The sequence below is a fragment of the Pleurodeles waltl genome, chromosome 4_2 (genome assembly GCF_031143425.1).
Source record: "Pleurodeles waltl isolate 20211129_DDA chromosome 4_2, aPleWal1.hap1.20221129, whole genome shotgun sequence".
NCBI classification, from domain to species: Eukaryota; Metazoa; Chordata; class Amphibia; order Caudata; family Salamandridae; genus Pleurodeles; species Pleurodeles waltl.
This window is the reverse complement of record NC_090443.1, coordinates 410,515,464-410,533,070: the sequence shown is the minus strand read 5'-3', so window position 1 is coordinate 410,533,070 and position 17,607 is coordinate 410,515,464. Positions and strand designations below refer to the sequence as shown.

The 17,607-nt window shown below is 47.0% G+C and overlaps 1 protein-coding gene across 6 annotated transcripts in view; it reads right to left on the bottom strand.

Annotated features, from left to right (window-relative positions):
• RC3H1 (ring finger and CCCH-type domains 1) overlaps window positions 1-17,607 on the bottom strand; it is a 655,450-nt gene that overhangs the window by 270,663 nt on the left and 367,180 nt on the right. For all 6 annotated transcript variants that reach the window (XM_069231606.1, XM_069231604.1, XM_069231602.1 and 3 more), the window contains one exon: window positions 7,333-7,497. In XM_069231606.1, the coding sequence (XP_069087707.1) occupies window positions 7,333-7,497 (165 nt within the window). The remainder of the gene's footprint in view (window positions 1-7,332; window positions 7,498-17,607) is intronic.

Below are 17,607 nucleotides of genomic sequence, written 5' to 3'. Positions count from 1 at the left end.
CACACTTACGTTGGTTAGGCACCTCCATTCGCATACACTTTCTTAGTATGGTCTCCCATAGAGTTCCATGTATTTCTATGTAATTCCCGTTTGTTTCTAAGTGTATATTTTGTGTGTAAATATTTATAAGTGGAGATATACCAGTTAGTTTAGCAGTAGTGTTGTAATAAAGAATACTTTATTTTTGCAGCACCTGGTGTGGTTCTTTCTTGTGTGAGAATTACTGACTATTGTAGTATTGCAAGTGCTTTACACTCCTCCTAGACATGCTTTAGCTGCTCACCACAGCTACCCCAAGAGAGCTTTTGCTATCTGGACACCTAAATACTATCACTAAGGGTTGCCTTGACTCGGTATAGGGGTCCACACAATAGGTATACACCATAAACAGAGATCGCCTACTACAACAAGGTGCTGCAAAAAGTGAGAACATGGCATGGCACACAGTTGTGTGCCATGTCCCCTAACTCCGCCTGTAATATATGTAAGTCGCCCCCTACAGCAAGCCTTACAGCCCTAAGGCAGGGTGCATTATATTACATATGAAGGCATATCTGTATGAGCAAATATGCCTTTATTATGTCTTTGTCAATTGTTAGACATAGTAAGTGAACAAGGAAACATCTAAAAAAACATGCGCTGGGCACTGGTTAATACGAGATCGTCAGCTACATGATGGCTTCAATGGCAATAGGGATGTCTGGTATCAAATATCTTGCATTAATAAACTCACTGATTACAGTGATGGATTTATTAATACATGCACCCAGAGGGCACCTTAGAGGTGACCCATAACAACCTATCAACTGCTGTTGGGCTGACCAGTTGCCACCACTCTGCCACCAACAGACAAGTTTTCTGACCTCCAAGGGTAAGAACCTTTGCTCTCGGGTGATCAGGAGCAAAGCCTGCTCTGGGAGGGGTGTTAGTACACCCCTCCCAAAAGGATGAACTGCAAATCTGCAATCCAAGTCGGGAGAGCTTCAAAGAAGCCTACCGCTCTTGGTATGCAGATCTGGCTTCCCTCAGAAGGGAAATGTCAGGAAAAGTATCTATGCAGGAGGCGTGTTGCATTTGCAGACCGGACACACCTCTAGGATGACCACCCTGAAATGAAAACAGCCCTAGGAATTTCACCATCTTGTGTGTGGTGGAATTAGGAATTCTGGGACACGGTGATGCCCACGCCCCAATGGAAGTGGTTATCTAGGGGGTGTAATAGTAGTTAAGTAGCCCATTGGTATTATCCTTCACTCCTCTTAATGCCCCTAAACTGATTATTTAGGAGACCCCATGTTTAAGGAAATGCCTCCTTGGCATGGTTACCCCTGACTTTTTGCCTTTTGCTGAAGCCAAGTTATGATTAAAGTGTGCTGGGACCCTGCTAAGCAGGCCCCAGCACCAGTGTTCTTTCCCTAAACTGTACCTTTGCTTCCACAATTGGCACAGCCCTGGCACTCAGCTAAGTCCCTTGTAACTGGTACCCCTGGTACCAAGGGCCCTGATGCCAGGGAAGGTCTCTAAGGGCTGCAGCATGTTTTATGCCACCCTGGGGGCCCCTCACTCAGCACATGCCACTGCCTCACAGCTTGTGTGTGCTGGTGGGGAGAAAACGACTACGTCGACATGGCACTCCCCTCAGAGTGCAGTGCCAACCTCACACTGCCGATGGCATAGGTAAGTCACCCCTCTAGCAGGCCTTACAGCCCTAAGGCAGGGTGCACTATACCACAGGTGAGGGTATATGTGCATGAGCACTATGCCCCTACAGTGTCTAAGCAAAACCGTAGACATTGTAAGTGCAGGGTAGCCATAAGAGTATATGGTCTGGGAGTTTGTCAAACACTAACTCCACAGTTCCATATTGGCTACACTGAAATCTGGGAAGTGTGGTATCAAACTTCTCAGCACAATAAATGCACTCTGATGCCAGTGTGGAATTTATTGTAAAATGCACCCAGAGGGCATCTTAGAGATGCCCCCTGAATACCAATCCGACTTCTAGTGTTAGGCTGACTAGTTTCTGCCAGCCTGCCACAACCAGACGAGTTGCTGGCCACATGGGGAGAGTGCCTTTGTCACTCTGTAGCCAGGAACAAAGCCTGTACTGGGTGGAGGTGCTTTTCACCTCCCCCTGCAGGAACTGGAACACCTGGCGGTGAGCCTCAAAGCCTCACCCCTTTTACTACAGCGCCCCAGGGCATCCCAGCTAGTGGAGATGCCCACCCCTCCGGCCACTGCCCCCGGCTTTTGGAGGCAAGGCTGGAGGAGATAATTAGGAAAACAAGGAGGAGTCACCCACCAGTCAGGACAGCCCCTAAGGTGTCCTGAGCTGAGGTGACCCCTGCCTTTAGAAATCCTCCATCTTAAGTTTGGAGGATTCCCCCAATAGGATTAGGGATGTGCCCCCATCCCCTCAGGGAGGAGGCACAAAGAGGGTGTAGCCACCCTCCAGGACAGTAGCCATTAGCTACTGCCCTCCAGACCTAAACACACCCCTAAATTTAGTATTTAGGGGCACCCAAGAACCCAGGAAATCAGATTCCTGGAACCTGAAACAAGAAGAAGGACTGCTGACCTGAAAGCCCTGCAGAGGCGACGGAAGACGACAACTGCTTTGGCCCAGCACTACCGGCCTGTCTCCTGACTCGAAAAATTGCAACAGCGATGCATCCAACAGGGACCAGCGACCTCTGAAGCCTCAGAGGACTGCCCTGAACCTAAGGACCAAGAAACTCCTGTGAGCAGCGGCTCTGCTCAACAAACAGCAACAATATTGCAACTTTTCTGCAACTTTCAAAGACCTCACTCTTTCCGCCAGTAGCGTGAGACTTCACCCTCTGCACCCGATGCCCCAGGCTTGAGATCCAGAGAACTAACACACGGAGGACTCCCAGGTGACTGCGACCTCATGAGTAGCCCGAGACGACCCCCCTAGACCGCAGAGCGACGCATGCAGTGAGAATCCAGAGGCTCCCCCTGACTGTGACTTCCTGTAACAAGGGACCCGACGCCTGGACCAAGCACTGCACCCGCAGCCCCCAGGACATGAAGGAACCAAACCTCAGTGCAGGAGTGACCATCAGGCGACCCTCTGCCTAGCCCAGTCGGTGGCTGGCCCGAGAAGCCCCCGTGCACTGCCTGCACCTCTAGAGTGACCCCCGGGTCCCTTCATTAAATCCAATACAAAACCCCGCGCCAGCTTTGCACACTGCACCAGGCGGGACGCCCCCTCCCCCTCTCCCCCGCCTCAGTGCTCTACAACCCCCCAGACTGGAACCAGAGCACCCCTGTTCTCCATAGGCGCCTGTGTGTTTTAGGCACCTCCTTGACCTCTGCACCTGACCGGCCCTGAGCTGCTGGTGTGGTAACTTTGGGGTTGCCTTGAACCCCCAATGGTGGGCTGCCTATGCACAGGAACTGAGACTTGTAAGTGTCTTACTTACCTCACAATCTAACCAATATTTACCTCCCCCCGGAACTGTTGATTTTTTGCACTGTCTACTTTTAAAATAGCTTATTGCCATTTTAACAAAAACTGTATATGTTATTGCTCTAATTCAAAGTTCCTAACTTACCTGTGTGGAGTGCCTTGCATTTTATGTATTTACTTTATATCTTGAACTTGTGGATCTAAAAATAAATTAAGAAAATATATTTTTCTATATAAAAACTATTGGCCTGGAGTTAAGTCTGAGTGTGTGTTACTCTTTTATAGCCTGTGTGTGTACAACAAATGCTTAACACTACCCTCTGATAAGCCTACTGCTCGACCACACTACCACAAAATAGAGCATTAGAATGATCTAATTTGGCACTATCTTACCTCTAAGGGGAACCCTTGGACTCTATGCACATTATCTCTCACTCTGAGATAGTATGTACAGAGCCAACTTCCTACACCATGATAACAGGGCCTCAGATTCGTTGGACTACACAAGAAGGACCCGAAAAGCAAGAACTGAGGAGCAGCAACTGACTTGGCCCCAACCCCCGGCTTGCCTGCTGTCTACTTGCACTAAAGAAGACTTGTCCTGCAGATGTTCTGCCTCCAAAAACCTGGGAGGACTGCCAGCTCTTCGAAAAGTTACCAGGATCTCCAGTGGAGTAGTGGACCCTGCAGGCACTAAAGACGACTCACAAGGAATCTGGTCCACCAAAGCCGAGACCTGACAGTACAGCTGCATCCGTGTCCCTAGTTGAAGTGAGCCAACGGTGCCAGAGTGGTCCTCGGGCCCTTCAGATCCAAAGCCCACCTTGAGTTTCCCAATAGTTGACTTCCAAACAACATCTGCAGCCTCTTTCTGCAGGCCCCCTCCAACCACAAGTATCTCCTGCACCGGAACTCGACTGCAATAGACACCACTGTACCCAACCCCCACAGGAGGGTGAGTGGGCCAACGGTGTCCCTACGTTCCCAAGGATCGAGCCCCACTGTAGGTTCCTTCGGACTGGCCACCCAGTCCCTGCTTGCAGTCTCTTTCTGACCAGACCAATCTCCATTGAAGTGAAAATAACACCCAACACCGTAACACACCTCTCCACCATGATGCCCCAAAGCTTCCCTCCTCCCCCAAGTGAACTGTTGGTGTGGCCTTGCCTTGAATCTTGCCCCATACTCACCTCAAGTCCAGAAGAACAGTCTTGTAAGTCGTTGCTAAGTACCTAAATGCAGCATATGTTTTTCCCCCAATAGGCTAACATTAGGACACCAGATGCTGAAAACCACCTCTGCACCCTAATGCCCCAGTGGCTACAGAGGTGCCCTGTGGGCCCTGCCTTGGACCTTGCCCCATACTTACTTTAACTCCAGAAGATGGGTCCTTTAAGTCGCTGCTAAGTACCCGTATGCAGAATATGTTTTTCACCCATAGGATAACATTACAGCTCGAAACATTGCACTGTCAACTTCTGAAAATCGTGAAAATTAATATCTTAAAAAGTACTCACCCAATTCGTTATCTTGGTATCAAAATTTATATAAAATTATGTGTTAGTTTTATAAATTGGTGTTGAATTTCTTTGCGTGTCTCGCTTACTGCCTTTCTTTGTGCAATACATGCTTATCACTACCCTTCGATATGCCCAACTGTTCACCCACACTACCACAAAGGAGAGCTTTTGAGGTGTCATTTGTGGCTCTATAATTCCTCTGGGGTTTGTTTGAAATCTTTGCTCAGTGTACCTCATTTTGGTCTACTATATTAAGAGCAAGCTTCCTGCACTCCTGCAGAAGTTCTTTCAAATTCAAGGTCATGTAGTCATATTGGATATATGCTCACTTAACAACTGATTCACTCATTACATTGCTTCACTCATTAGCCACATATTTCTCATTCTATTTTAAAGCAACAATTAGCTGACATTCGGTGTAGCTGAAATGAACATTACTTTTGTCTTTTTTTACACTAACATAGGTTATAACCACACTAACTCTTTCATATTACATAGATTAAAATAAAGGGAATATGCACCCTACACTGTTTTGAAAGGGCTCCATAGTTTTTTTGCCTGGTCAACTAGACATGGATAATGGCAGTGTGTTTTGTTTTCTTATTTGTTTGTTTGGTTCTTTCTTTTTTAAACAAAATGTACTGAAACCAATTTTACTGAATTTGATCGACATGTAAATTCAATACATTTTAATCATGCAGAACACATGTTTGACACTGTATTTGTTTTAATAAAAAGGTAAATAAATCTTTGTCAAAATAAAAACAAAATAAAAAAAATAAGTGGTAGTTGACATTTGATATAGTCAAGATAACGCAAAGTGCTTACAGGAGTAAAAGGATAAACACATTGGCCCTGATTATGACCCTGGCTGTAATATGGTGGAAAGTACTGCCAACAGGCTGGCGGTACTTTCCACCATATTATAACACTAGCGGTTTGGCTGGAGCCAAACCCCCAATGTACCACACCAACTGACACGGTGGTAATGGCCGCCGGGCTGGAGATATCAATCTCCGGCACGGCGGCCGTCACTGTACCGCCTGCGGGATAATGACTCGCCTACCGCCATGGTTTTCATGTCTTACTTACCGCCACAAAAACCATGGCGGTAGCCACTGTGACATGGAATCCCTTCCCTGTCACTGATAGAGATCTTCCACACCACCCCCCTCTTAAGATTCCCCACCCGCCTTCCTCTTCAATCCCCCCTTCATTCACGCCCCTCCCTTCACACACACACACATACACACACCCATACCCACATTCATCCACACATGCATACATCTATTCACGCATGCATCCACACACACCTTCATACATACACGCATTCACACAACACAACATGCACACACTCACACATCCATACATGCACACACATTCAACACGGAACACACCCACATACACGCAAGCACAAACATTCACACACAATGTCAGAGCACCCACTTATCTGTGTTTAGGCGGTCCTCTGGCAGGAGACGGGACGGTCATAATACGGCTGGCGGCGGTCTACTGGCGTGGCGCTCCTGCTGGCAGCAGCGCCACAGTACCGGCATGGCCACAGACGGATTTCCGCCATCCTTCTGGCGGAAATCCGGCTGTGGTCATAATACAGCGGATGGCTGGTAGCCGAGGCGACGGTCGTTTGGCGGCCGTCGGCGCAGCGATAGGCGTTTTTTACCGCGAATGACATAATGAGGGCCATAGTCTAGTAGCAACGAGGTTATATCCATTCCAGAAATGCAGTTTACCAATTGTCTAGCTTTATATTCAGATATAAATGGCACCTGTGACTTGGAACATGGCTGACAATAAATGGGGTTATAAACTGCAATATTACACAAGTATAAAAAAAAAAAAATCCACTGTCCCATATAGGAAAAAATAAGCTACACAAGGTTTGAAACATTTTTGCTGTGGCATAAATCTCTCTGAAGAAACTGATAGACTGGAGATGTAAGGGTGTAAGAGAGTAGAAATGACTGAAATCATTTAAGTGAAAATGGACCACAAGTTCAAATGCAGGTCACTGGCAGAAAAAGCTAAAATAGGTGTGATGAAGCGCAGGTAAGAGGGTATGGCAGAACCAAGATGGGCAATTTCAAGCAACTGTGCCAGGCAAGTGTGTAACCTACAGACTACAGGCTCATCTGGGTTCAGCCAACGTGGTCATTTGTCTTTCCAAAGTGATTAGAACAGGTGTTAAATGCATGCACTGATTTGACCAAAGAGGTATTTGGCACTACGAGTTCATCTATTTTATGGTGGAGGGATAGACGGAAGGTTGATGGCAGGGAAGGGATGACTGATTTAAACCACCAGGAAAGCCGTGCACACAAAGTTCAGACAGATCGAAAAGAAACAGATCAATTAAAATACCTCATCAGGGTGGAAGGGGTGAGGCAATGTTGGTGATGGGGCAAAAGGAGGTGGGGAGATGACCTTCCTCTCCTCCAGCTGGGCCATTATCTCTTTCCGGCGCCGGTGGAGGTCATCCAAACTGGGATGGGGCTGGGAGGGTGGTGGCATCCGACTGTAAGGCTCCTGAAATAGAAATGAAAGGCAAAATTATATAGCAATCAGTTGACTTTTGAGCCTGAGCCAACCAAAATCTACAAAAGCCCAGATTCCCCTTTAGGAAAGTGGATTGTTAACTAGGGTGTACACTTATTCATCTACCCTGGTCTCTCTTATGCTCCCATCATGGGTTTTAACCCTAATGTCTTTCTCTCCGTTTTTATCTCTAGGGCCTCTCTCTCTACAGCTAGCTGCTGCTGTTTCAACTTGAGTTAGGCTTGCTCAAGTCTCAGCAAACTGAATCCCCTGTCTAGAGATCCCTCATCTGAGCTAGAGTGGAAGGTGCCAACAACAGATGCTAAGGCAAGGGAAACTGAGCATGAGGCAGATACACTCCCCCAGGGTACTCTCTTTACCAACCCTGGAGGAGTAAAACTAGGCCTGCTACTACCACTCTCTCTTATGCTACCAACACAACTACCTGCAGGTTCAAGGTTTTCCCACAGAATCCTCATTGTCTTGCCCAGTGAGGTCAGAGGAACTACATGGTACCACCTTTTCCAACACCAGGGGTTCACCCTCTTCATCTAATTCCCTCTCACTATCAGGATTCTGTATGTCATCCTGAATAAATAGATTAAAGGAAAACGTTTTGTTAGAGTTACTACCTGTCAAGTTTACTAGCTGTACTCAGGGCCCTATGTTTCTTGAACTAAAGGCCACCATACCTAGACTCTTGAGCCTGGTCAGCTCCCTCAACTAACAAGACATGGTGTTAGAGTAGTGTCTGTGATGCAACTATTTACTGTAAGTCTCTAATTTTTTTTAAAGGCTTGGAGAAGAGCTATGCTAGACCCCTGACTACCCAGGTAAAAGTTCAGGATTTCCTGCAGTTACTAGTATAGTATGTAACCAATAGTGAGTAGTGATCTTCTCATGGAAAGTCACTGCTGACCAAGTGGTAAAGCAATGGAAGTGACTTATCCCACCGCTGCCACCAACGTAGGAGGCTGGCTCAGTATATGGTGTATACCTATGGTGTGGCACCCTATACTGGGTCCAGGCAACCATTAATGATAGTGAATAGGTGTTCAGATAACAAAAGCTCTCTAGGGGTGGCGGAGGAGAGCAGCTGAAGCTTATCCATGAGGAATGTGAAGCACTTGCAATACCACAGTAGTCAAACAGTAACTCACTCACAAGAAAGAACCAAACAAGTGTTGCAAAAATAAAGGATACTTTCATCATCAACACAAGCTTTATTCGATCAATAGACCATCAAAGCAATACAACAATAAATATCATCATCATAAATAATGTAGTATCCTAGAACCAATGTCTAACTATAATATTATTCCAATCACCCAATCTGTAAAACCCATTAAAAATCATTTTTTAGATAAAAGTTGCATATGCGCCATGCTGCCACTAAAAATTTGCTAACAACGAAAATTGAAACATTAGAGCAGTGGCTTTTTAGGAGCCTCAGGGCTAAGACTTGTTTCCTTATCTTCATTTCCCGATAGATTTTGCGGATCCATTTAGACCTGGGGAGAGAATATGCACGGCAAAAAAACAAAGTGTTCGACTGTTTCTGGGGTGCTACCACACACTGGGCAAATATCAGATGTGGCATTTGGTCCCCATCTGCTTGTCAGGGTCATCAATGGCAATGTTCCAAAACGAAATCTAGCATATAATCCTTTGCCTAGTAAATCAGGTATTATATCTAAATATGGCTCAAAATGTGGATACCATTTAAAGTCAATGAAGAGATTGGTTAAGCGGCCATGTGATTAACAACTAATGTAATTGTATCGTACATAGGACCAATAGGCACACTTCAAGACTTTTACATGGGATTTCTCGAGTTTGTGTGGATTCTCCCAGAAGTCTTCTAAGCCCAAGGTACGGAGCCAGCTAGATACATGCTTAACCCATGGAATAGAGGTGGAATTTGGGCATTTTAGCAGTTCTAGAAGTGAATTCTTGTATACAACCAATTCAGGAACGATCCATAGCCTTAGCCAATATAACAAGGGTCTTAAGATAATTAAGTCAGCTATCCGTTTTAATCCCAGATTAACAAACAATGGGATCAATGGTGTGCTGGAAGGGCACGCACATAAAGACCTCGCAAAGTTGTTCTCACCTGTCGTTATCCTATTGCTGTTAGAAAAGCCCCATATCTCCGCACCATAGGCAGCAGCTCCCTGTGCCTTGGCCACATAGATCTTAATTGCTGGAAATACAGCTTTGGTCGTCGTGCTCCTATAAAAGCGCAGTATAGGTGCTGCGTTGTGTTGCAGGAGTCCAGCACTTTTGCTAACCTGTTCTTCCCAATGTAGTGCATCTGTGAACCTCACACCCAGATAATCGATAGAACTAACCTTATCCAGGAGATCGCCATCTAAACTAATGGTACATTTCTTCCGTGGCCCAGAGTGAAATACCATTAGTTTCGTTTTCTTAAGATTCAACTCCAGACCGTAGTTCCGACAAAATAGATTACATCTATCAACAAGGATTTGTAACCCCATGGGAGTTTTTGAGATGAGTAACGAGTCATCTGCAAAGAGGAGGATGGGGATTTTCTGGGCATCTAAGGAGGGAGCATCATTCTGACATGCCATTAATACCTGTACCACATCATTGATAAAAAGAGAAAACAGAAGCGAAGCTAACACACATCCCTGGCAGACGCCCCTATTTATGGGGAATTTATCAGTCAACTCGCCTTTATTGCCCCATCTCACTTGCGCATATGTATCTGCATGCAGTTGTTCCAATGATTGAATTATACTAGCTGGGGTCCTTATTCTATGTAACACTTCCCACAGCTTCTCTCTTGAGACCAAATCAAAAGCAGATCGCAAGTCAACGAAGACAACATATAAGGGTTGCTTGGACAAAACTACATATTTCCAGTATAGCACGGCCAGCCTGAAAACCTGATCCACCGTACTAATTCTAGGTTGAAACCCCGCCTGAAGGGGAGAGAGAATCTGATGTTCCAAGACCCAACTCTATAATCTGCATAGAAGTTGTTTAGCAAAAAATTTTTGCAGATTATCTATGAGACTAATCGGTCTATAGCTTAATGGAAGGTTCACGTTGCCCTTTTTGTAGATGGGAATAATTTCAGCACCCTTCCATGAAGTGGGAATCTGTCCCCCTTCAGTGATTTTATTTGAAAGTAGGTTAATGTACCAAGTCCATATGGCTGGCTCTGATCTAAAGAGGTCACCTGGGATCTTATCTGGTCCTGGAGCTTTGCCAGGTTTTAAGGAATAGATTGCATCAGCAGTTTCTTTTAGGGAAATACTGATATGGTCCTCTGTATTATGTAGGCTCCCGTCTATGGGGGGATTGGCAGAGTTCAAAACTAACAAGAGTGTGTGTCAAAGGCCACAGGAGTATCGATTTTGTCATAAAGGCAAGAGAAATGATCCACCCAACGTTCGGGTTGGATGTGATTCCTTAGGCAGGGTCTGCCCCCTCTCTCTCGTTTAGTCAACAGTTCCCAAAACAATGAATTGTTGTTGGATTTCGTGGCATCCAACAACTCCTGCCAAATGGAGTCTTCCCAAGATTTCTTTGCTCGTAGGGTGGTCTCCTTATGGGTACGTCTAGCTTGTTGAATTACCCTCAAGGGCCCATTTAGAATAGCTTTTTTTAGCCCAGAATTTGCCCTGGAGCATGATTGTTCCATAACCATCTATTGTTCAATGGTACCCCACCTTGTGATCTCACCCCAGCCTTTTTATAAAAAATACTTTGCAATTTAACAGTCATGGTTTCATGTATACAGAGAAGTGGGATATCCATAGAATCAAGATCCTCAAAGATTTCCAATTTATCTATAAACGTTTGGTAAATCTCACGTAACAGATAGGGGTTCGACATTACCTTTGGCCACCCAACCTTCGTATAGGAGTTCTTTAAGATGGGAAGGGGAACTAATGTAGATTGTGTATTCAAGGTTCTACCAAATGCATTCCCCGAGAGGGAGAGTAACAGAGGGAAATGATCACTCTCACATCTCAAGTCCACCCTCATGTCTCTCAACAAGGGCCATAGTCGCACATCCACTAGGAAATAATCAATCACACTTGTAGTTGTGCCTCGTTTGAATGTGGGTGCGAGGTTTATGTCAGAGGGTGTGCGGCCGTTGCAGGCCCTAAGGCCATACTTTAGACATAGGGAGGACAACTGAACAGCCACTCGTGAACGTGGGCACGGGGGAATCGCTGTCCAGTTGTGCGATCCCCCATAATTCATCCTCCTCCACTGTTAGGCCACTAAGCAGCGCAGAAGGTTCAAAGGTGCAATTTACATCCCCAGCCACAATTTTAAAAAATGTGGTTTGTAAAGTATCTAAAAAATCAAAGAGCAGGGTTAGGGTCTGAGACTCCGATCCTCGCGGAACGGATCGCGCATAAACATTGATAAGAATTACATTAAAACTCTGTTTAAAGGAAATTTGCAAGCCCATCATATCAACACTATCAAATTTTAGGATCTTGTAGTCACATTGCAATTTTGTGTTTAAAAGGATTAAAAGCCCCCCTTTTGCACAACCTGTCACTTTTTCTGAAAGCTGGGCAGGGAGACTGAACGAACGAAACCCGTCTATATTGGTTCTATCCTTGACCCAAGTTTCTTGGAAAAGACACACATCTTGGGTCTTTATGTACGTAAGCCAATCTATATCATCCAATTTTCTGGCGAGGCCGGCTAAGTTCGAAGTCCTTATTGAGAGGCCAGTGTTGTCAGACTCAACACCAAGGAGTTGAGGGGCAAACATCCTCTGGTGTCAACTCGTTCATGGTGGGTCCATCAGGTCTATTCATTTGTGGCTCCTCTGGTCCGTCCCTAGGGAGTGATGGCTGTCTTGGGGATAGTCATACAGATTTGGACTTCATAGATTCAGCTGGTATCAGGGGATCCCTCCTATTGATGTAACCCAACTGACCATGCACAGGGGCCAGACTTGCATCCTCTAGTTCTGACACTAAAGAAATACCTCCCCCTTTTGCCCCCTGTGCTGAAATGTTCGTTCATCAAAGGCAAGGAGTTGGTCCACCAAGGTCTTGTCAAGGAACTCAATTGAAATTACATCATAGTTTGACCCCAAAGGGCTCCATCTCTTGACTTTAGAGATGTCCGAGCATATGACCGAAAGGCAGTTCCGTCGGAAGCGTAACCAATGGGTAACCTTGTTGATCCGGGAATCATGATTCTCCACGGACCCTGACAACAATTTCGGGACATTAATCAGGAAGAGGGTATTGTTTCTACTCTTAGAACCTAGACTTTTAGTTGAGATGGCTGGGTCATTGTAGACTCTATATAAGGTAGTAGCGTGATCTGGGTCACAGGTAGGGGGAGGTACAAACGGCCTACTAACATTGAGGGAGGTACAATCACCCTTGTCTAGGGTGTTAGCAATAGTAATACACCTCCCAGGTGTCTGGCTACTCAGAGAAACAAGGGGACTGCCGAGATTATCGGCACAAGTCACCATGGGGGCCCCGTCCACAGGGATGTTATTAATACCTGAGCGCTTGTAGGTAGAGTTATTCGCGAGGGAAGTTTGAATAGCCTCTGTATCACTTATGTATATCCCATTGCTCTGGGAATGAATGGCTGGTCCCCCATGTGCAGTTAGGGTCGTGGAGTAGGTCCGACCGCCAAATTTCCTCCTTTTCCAGCCACCTCTACCATTTGGCATTTACAGCTCGATGGATTTACCATTTTCCCCTGCAGAAATTTGGCTAGCTGCAGTACCAGGTTCCTAACTTCATCGATTCTTTGCAGGATAGAAGACAGATTAACCTCACTAGCGGGTGGCTCAGAAAATATAATAGGGATGGGAATTGGCGGGGAGTTAACATCCTCAATAGCCAGCTCAGCCTTAGAGTTTTCATGGTCCCTAGTCCAATCGCCCTCCTCAGCCAAAGGCCCAAATCTATTTCTGCATGGTATACTGGGAACCAGCCTTATCTCAGGGCTAAGTGGAAGGGGTTTTCTTTCTACTTCCTCTACTGGAGATGTCCCCTGACTAAGTGGGGAGTTAGTGACACTAGTATTGGGCATGTTCCCTACTTCTTCGATCTGAATAATAGAGTCAGTGGTTTGGGCCTTCTTGTTAAAGAACTCTTGGATGCTTTTGGGTTGAGGCAGGGCCTTCTTGGAGGGAAGAGCTCCATTGATATCCATTTCGCTATTCAAAATAGCCTCCACCTCCTCAAATAGCAGGTCTATCTCCTCAAGTGATTTGGGGCCACATCCTGAGACCTTGTTGGCTGATTTCCTGGGATGCTTTTTCTGTTTTTTGGTGTCATTCAAGGATGCCGGCAGATCAACAGCCTTCCTTTTCCCCATGGTTTGATAGTGAAAAGTGGTGACACAATATATAGTAAGGTACTGATCTTACTTGATTGTCGAGTCTCCTGGCAAGAGACTAGGCCCGGCCCGGCCGAAAACGGGCCAGTCTTCGCCCGGGCGCGTGTCCCGCGGGGTGTCCCGTGGGGGGGTGGGGGGGGTGTGTCGCGTCCTTAAATGGCCGCCTGGAAGTGGAGAAGTGCCGGAAGGGGAGATCCGTTCCCGCGGCAACAAAGTCAAAAAATGAGGGCGTCCCGCGGGGGGCGCATCCTTAAATGGCTGCCTGGAAGTGGAGAAGTGCCGGAAGGGGAGATCCGTTCCCCCGCCAACAAAGTCAAACAATGAGGATACTTTAATACCGACCAGAAGTAGCATCAAAATATACATGGCCCTATTGGGGCGGGATGAAGTGGGGGGCGGGGGGGCGCATGGCAAACCATATACTAAAAAAGGTGGAAGGTGAAATAGTGAACCCAACCAAGATTAGTGTGGTAGTGGGCTAGGGGTAGATAGAAACACCAGAAGTACGTACAGTAAGCTTCCCCAGCAGCCAGGTGCAAGGTAGTTACCCACCCAGTTGTCCCATAGGCTAACACAGAGGGTTGCAGTTGGAGTTTGTGGGATTCAGGAGCCTTCCTAGTGGAACCCGAAGAAACCAGCAGACAACAGGAAGGCTGGAGAGTACCCCCACCCCAGGATATCCAGAAGTCAGGAGTACGTACACCAGGGACCCGGATGAAGAGGGGAGAAGGGACTCTCTCTGAAGTGAGTGGATGCCTCAGATTGTCCATCTGCTGTCAAAACCCGTGGACCAGGCCATTGTCCATCTGCTGTCACAACCCGTGGACCAGGCCAGTGGAGCCCAGGCACGGATTCCGGACGTGGAGGACCTGCTAAGGAAGGGGACAGAGTCCAGCACCCATGGAGGTGACCAGGTGGTGCACGTGGCAATGCCCACAGTTCGGGAAGCGAAGTTCCTAGAAGTCTGTGGAAGAAGTCTAGCTGTGGGGTCCAGGAACTGCAGAGGATCCCAGGAGTCACCTACGAGCTATCCCTAGACGGTCATCGGATTGCAGGAGAATCAGTGACCAGTCAGGTCACTAATAAACACTGTCAAATGCAAGCAGGAGGTGAAGAAGTATTTGCAAAGTTTTGAGGACCAGCAAGATCCAGGAGACTCTATCCTTGAGGGGGAGTCAGGGCTGGCACTCAGCACACAGGAAGGTCAGCAGAAGTCAATGGCGCCCCCACGACCCATAGGCGATGGGAGTCACAAAGAGGTCTTACTAGCAAGGCAAAACAGAAGTCCCACATCACAGGAGTTGCTGTACAGAGGCCGATCTTCGAGTTGCTCTGTGCTGGAGGCTGGGGCTTTTTGGGGCCTAGAGGAACAGTCAAAAAGCCTTGGCAAGTGAAGCAGTCGTGGTACACAGGGGTTCCAGTCCGGTGGCAGGAGCAGGGGCCTACAGTCTCCCAAATTGGTCAATAAACATGTAGGACCTAGAGGAAGCCACATACTCAACCAGTGAAGCATAAGTCTTCAGATGTCCATGGGATAGCAGACCCACCAGCCCGTCAACGTTGTCATGAGGTACCTGCGGATGCAGCGGAGTGACTTCTTCACTCCAAGGGAGATTCCTTTGTGCTTCCAGGTGTAAACAGGGTCCTTGTGACCCTGGAGGATGCATAGCTTTGGATTTTGCAGAATTTGTGCAGGATCTGGAGAAACAATGTTGCAATGAGAGCTTTCCCAGCAGAAGCAGACGTATTTCAGTTCCAAAGCAGGCCAAAAACGGAAGATATCTTGCAGAGAGCTCTGTGGAGAGTCTTGCTTGACAAATCTGAAGATCCACCTGCGAGGGAGCGCTTAAGCAAACCTAAAAGGGAGCTGGTCACTCTCTGATGTGACCCACCTATCAGATGGGGGTCAAGGACATTATCTAACCAGTCAGATGCTCCCAGGGCCCTCTGCCATCTTATTTTCAAGATGGCAGAATGAAGTGGCACGTGGTGGAGCTTGGTGCACCTCCCTTCCATGCAAGACAGGGACCGGGGGTTCCTGAACTGGTGCAAACTGGATTATGCAAGGAGGGCACCTAATGTGCCCTTCAAAGCAGTCTGATGGCGCTCAGAGGCCACCCCAGCACTTAGACACCTAATACACAGGGAGAGGTGGTTACACCTCTCCTTTGCAGGAAATCCTTTGTTCCGCTCCTGTGGCCTGAGCCTGGCTCACCAGCAGGAGGGCAGAACAGTATTTGGGGTCAGCAGCAGTGCGGGCTGGTAGCTAGAACCCGTAAGGCTGCAGAGCCAGAACCACCCACCACCCCAAGAGTACAGTGTATCTTGCAGCTAACACTGGAATCAGTGTAGTTGCATGGTATCAAACATGTTGGAATCAAACATGCCTAGGTTCGGAGAAGCCATTATGTAGTTTGGACCACTCCTGCAGACCAGTGTCCACAACATACCTTAAGATGGCTTACCCACACTTACATAGTCCAAGAATTGGCCAGGGTCTATAGGGGCACTCTTCTCATGCTGGGGTACCCTCACACTTAGAGCCATGCACCCTGCCTTTGGGCTGAAGGGTCTACCAGAGGGGTGACTTATAATGTCTAAGTGCAGTGACCAGGTTTGGTGGTGAAAGAGTGCATGCACCATTTCACGCAGGCTGCAATGGCAGGCCTGCAGACACAGCTTGCATGGGCTCCCATGAGTGGCACAAAACATGCTGCATCCCATGGAGGACCCCTGGTGTACCAATGCCCTGGATACCTAAGTACCATATACTAGGGACTTACATTGGTGCACCAGTATGCCAAATTGTTGGGGTCAAAAGATAACCAGTAACCAACTTTAAGGGAGAGGGAAATGACATTGGGGTCCTGGTTAGCAGGATCCCAGGCACTACAGTCCAAAACATAGTAACACCAGGCAAAAATGTGTGGGGGGGGGGTACTACAACCAGTAGCCACCTTACTACAGTCATTGCTGCCATTTGGAGAGACCTGGTTGCTTTGCAAAGGCGACAAGGCTTTTGAAGCTTCCTGCCCTGGAATGACCATCCTGCCTAGGTGGGGTGGTAACACCTCTGCCCAGTGCAGGCTTTTTGTCTCTGACCTCAGCACTGGCTCTCACCTTAGGGGGGTCAGAAAAGTAACTAAGGTGGCTGAACTGGTCAGGACCAGCCAATCAACACACTAGTAGCTGGTACGTTTTCAGGGGGCACCTCTAAAGTGTCCTCTGTGTGCATGTATGAAAATGAGTTACTTACCTGTAACTGTAGGTCTCCTGTATTGGAATCTTTCATAGATTCACATGCTTGAATCATTCCCCGTTATCGAGATGGGAGTACTCGGTGTAGTCTAATAGCAATGTAATGCTAACTCAAGTGTATAAAGGCCTAAGGCCTGCCACATTAGTAGTCTATTCGAGAAAAAAGATCCAAACCAGATTTCAGCCAATGAGGCTACCCTTCCCTCTAGAACACTTCTGTGAGAAGCTCCAGTACCATAGATTTTCCCGCAGCACGAGTGCTGAAGTACTTGAGGTATATCACCTGTAACTGTGAGCTTCTCGGGGAGGAGGGAGAGTCGCATGTGAATCTATGAAAGAGTCCACTACTGGAGAACTACAGTTACAGACAAGTAACTAATTTTCTTACTCCATTATTGGAACTTTCATAGACTCACATGCTTGAATCAGAGTAGCAAGCAGTAGAGAAGCACATTGTATGATGAACACTTT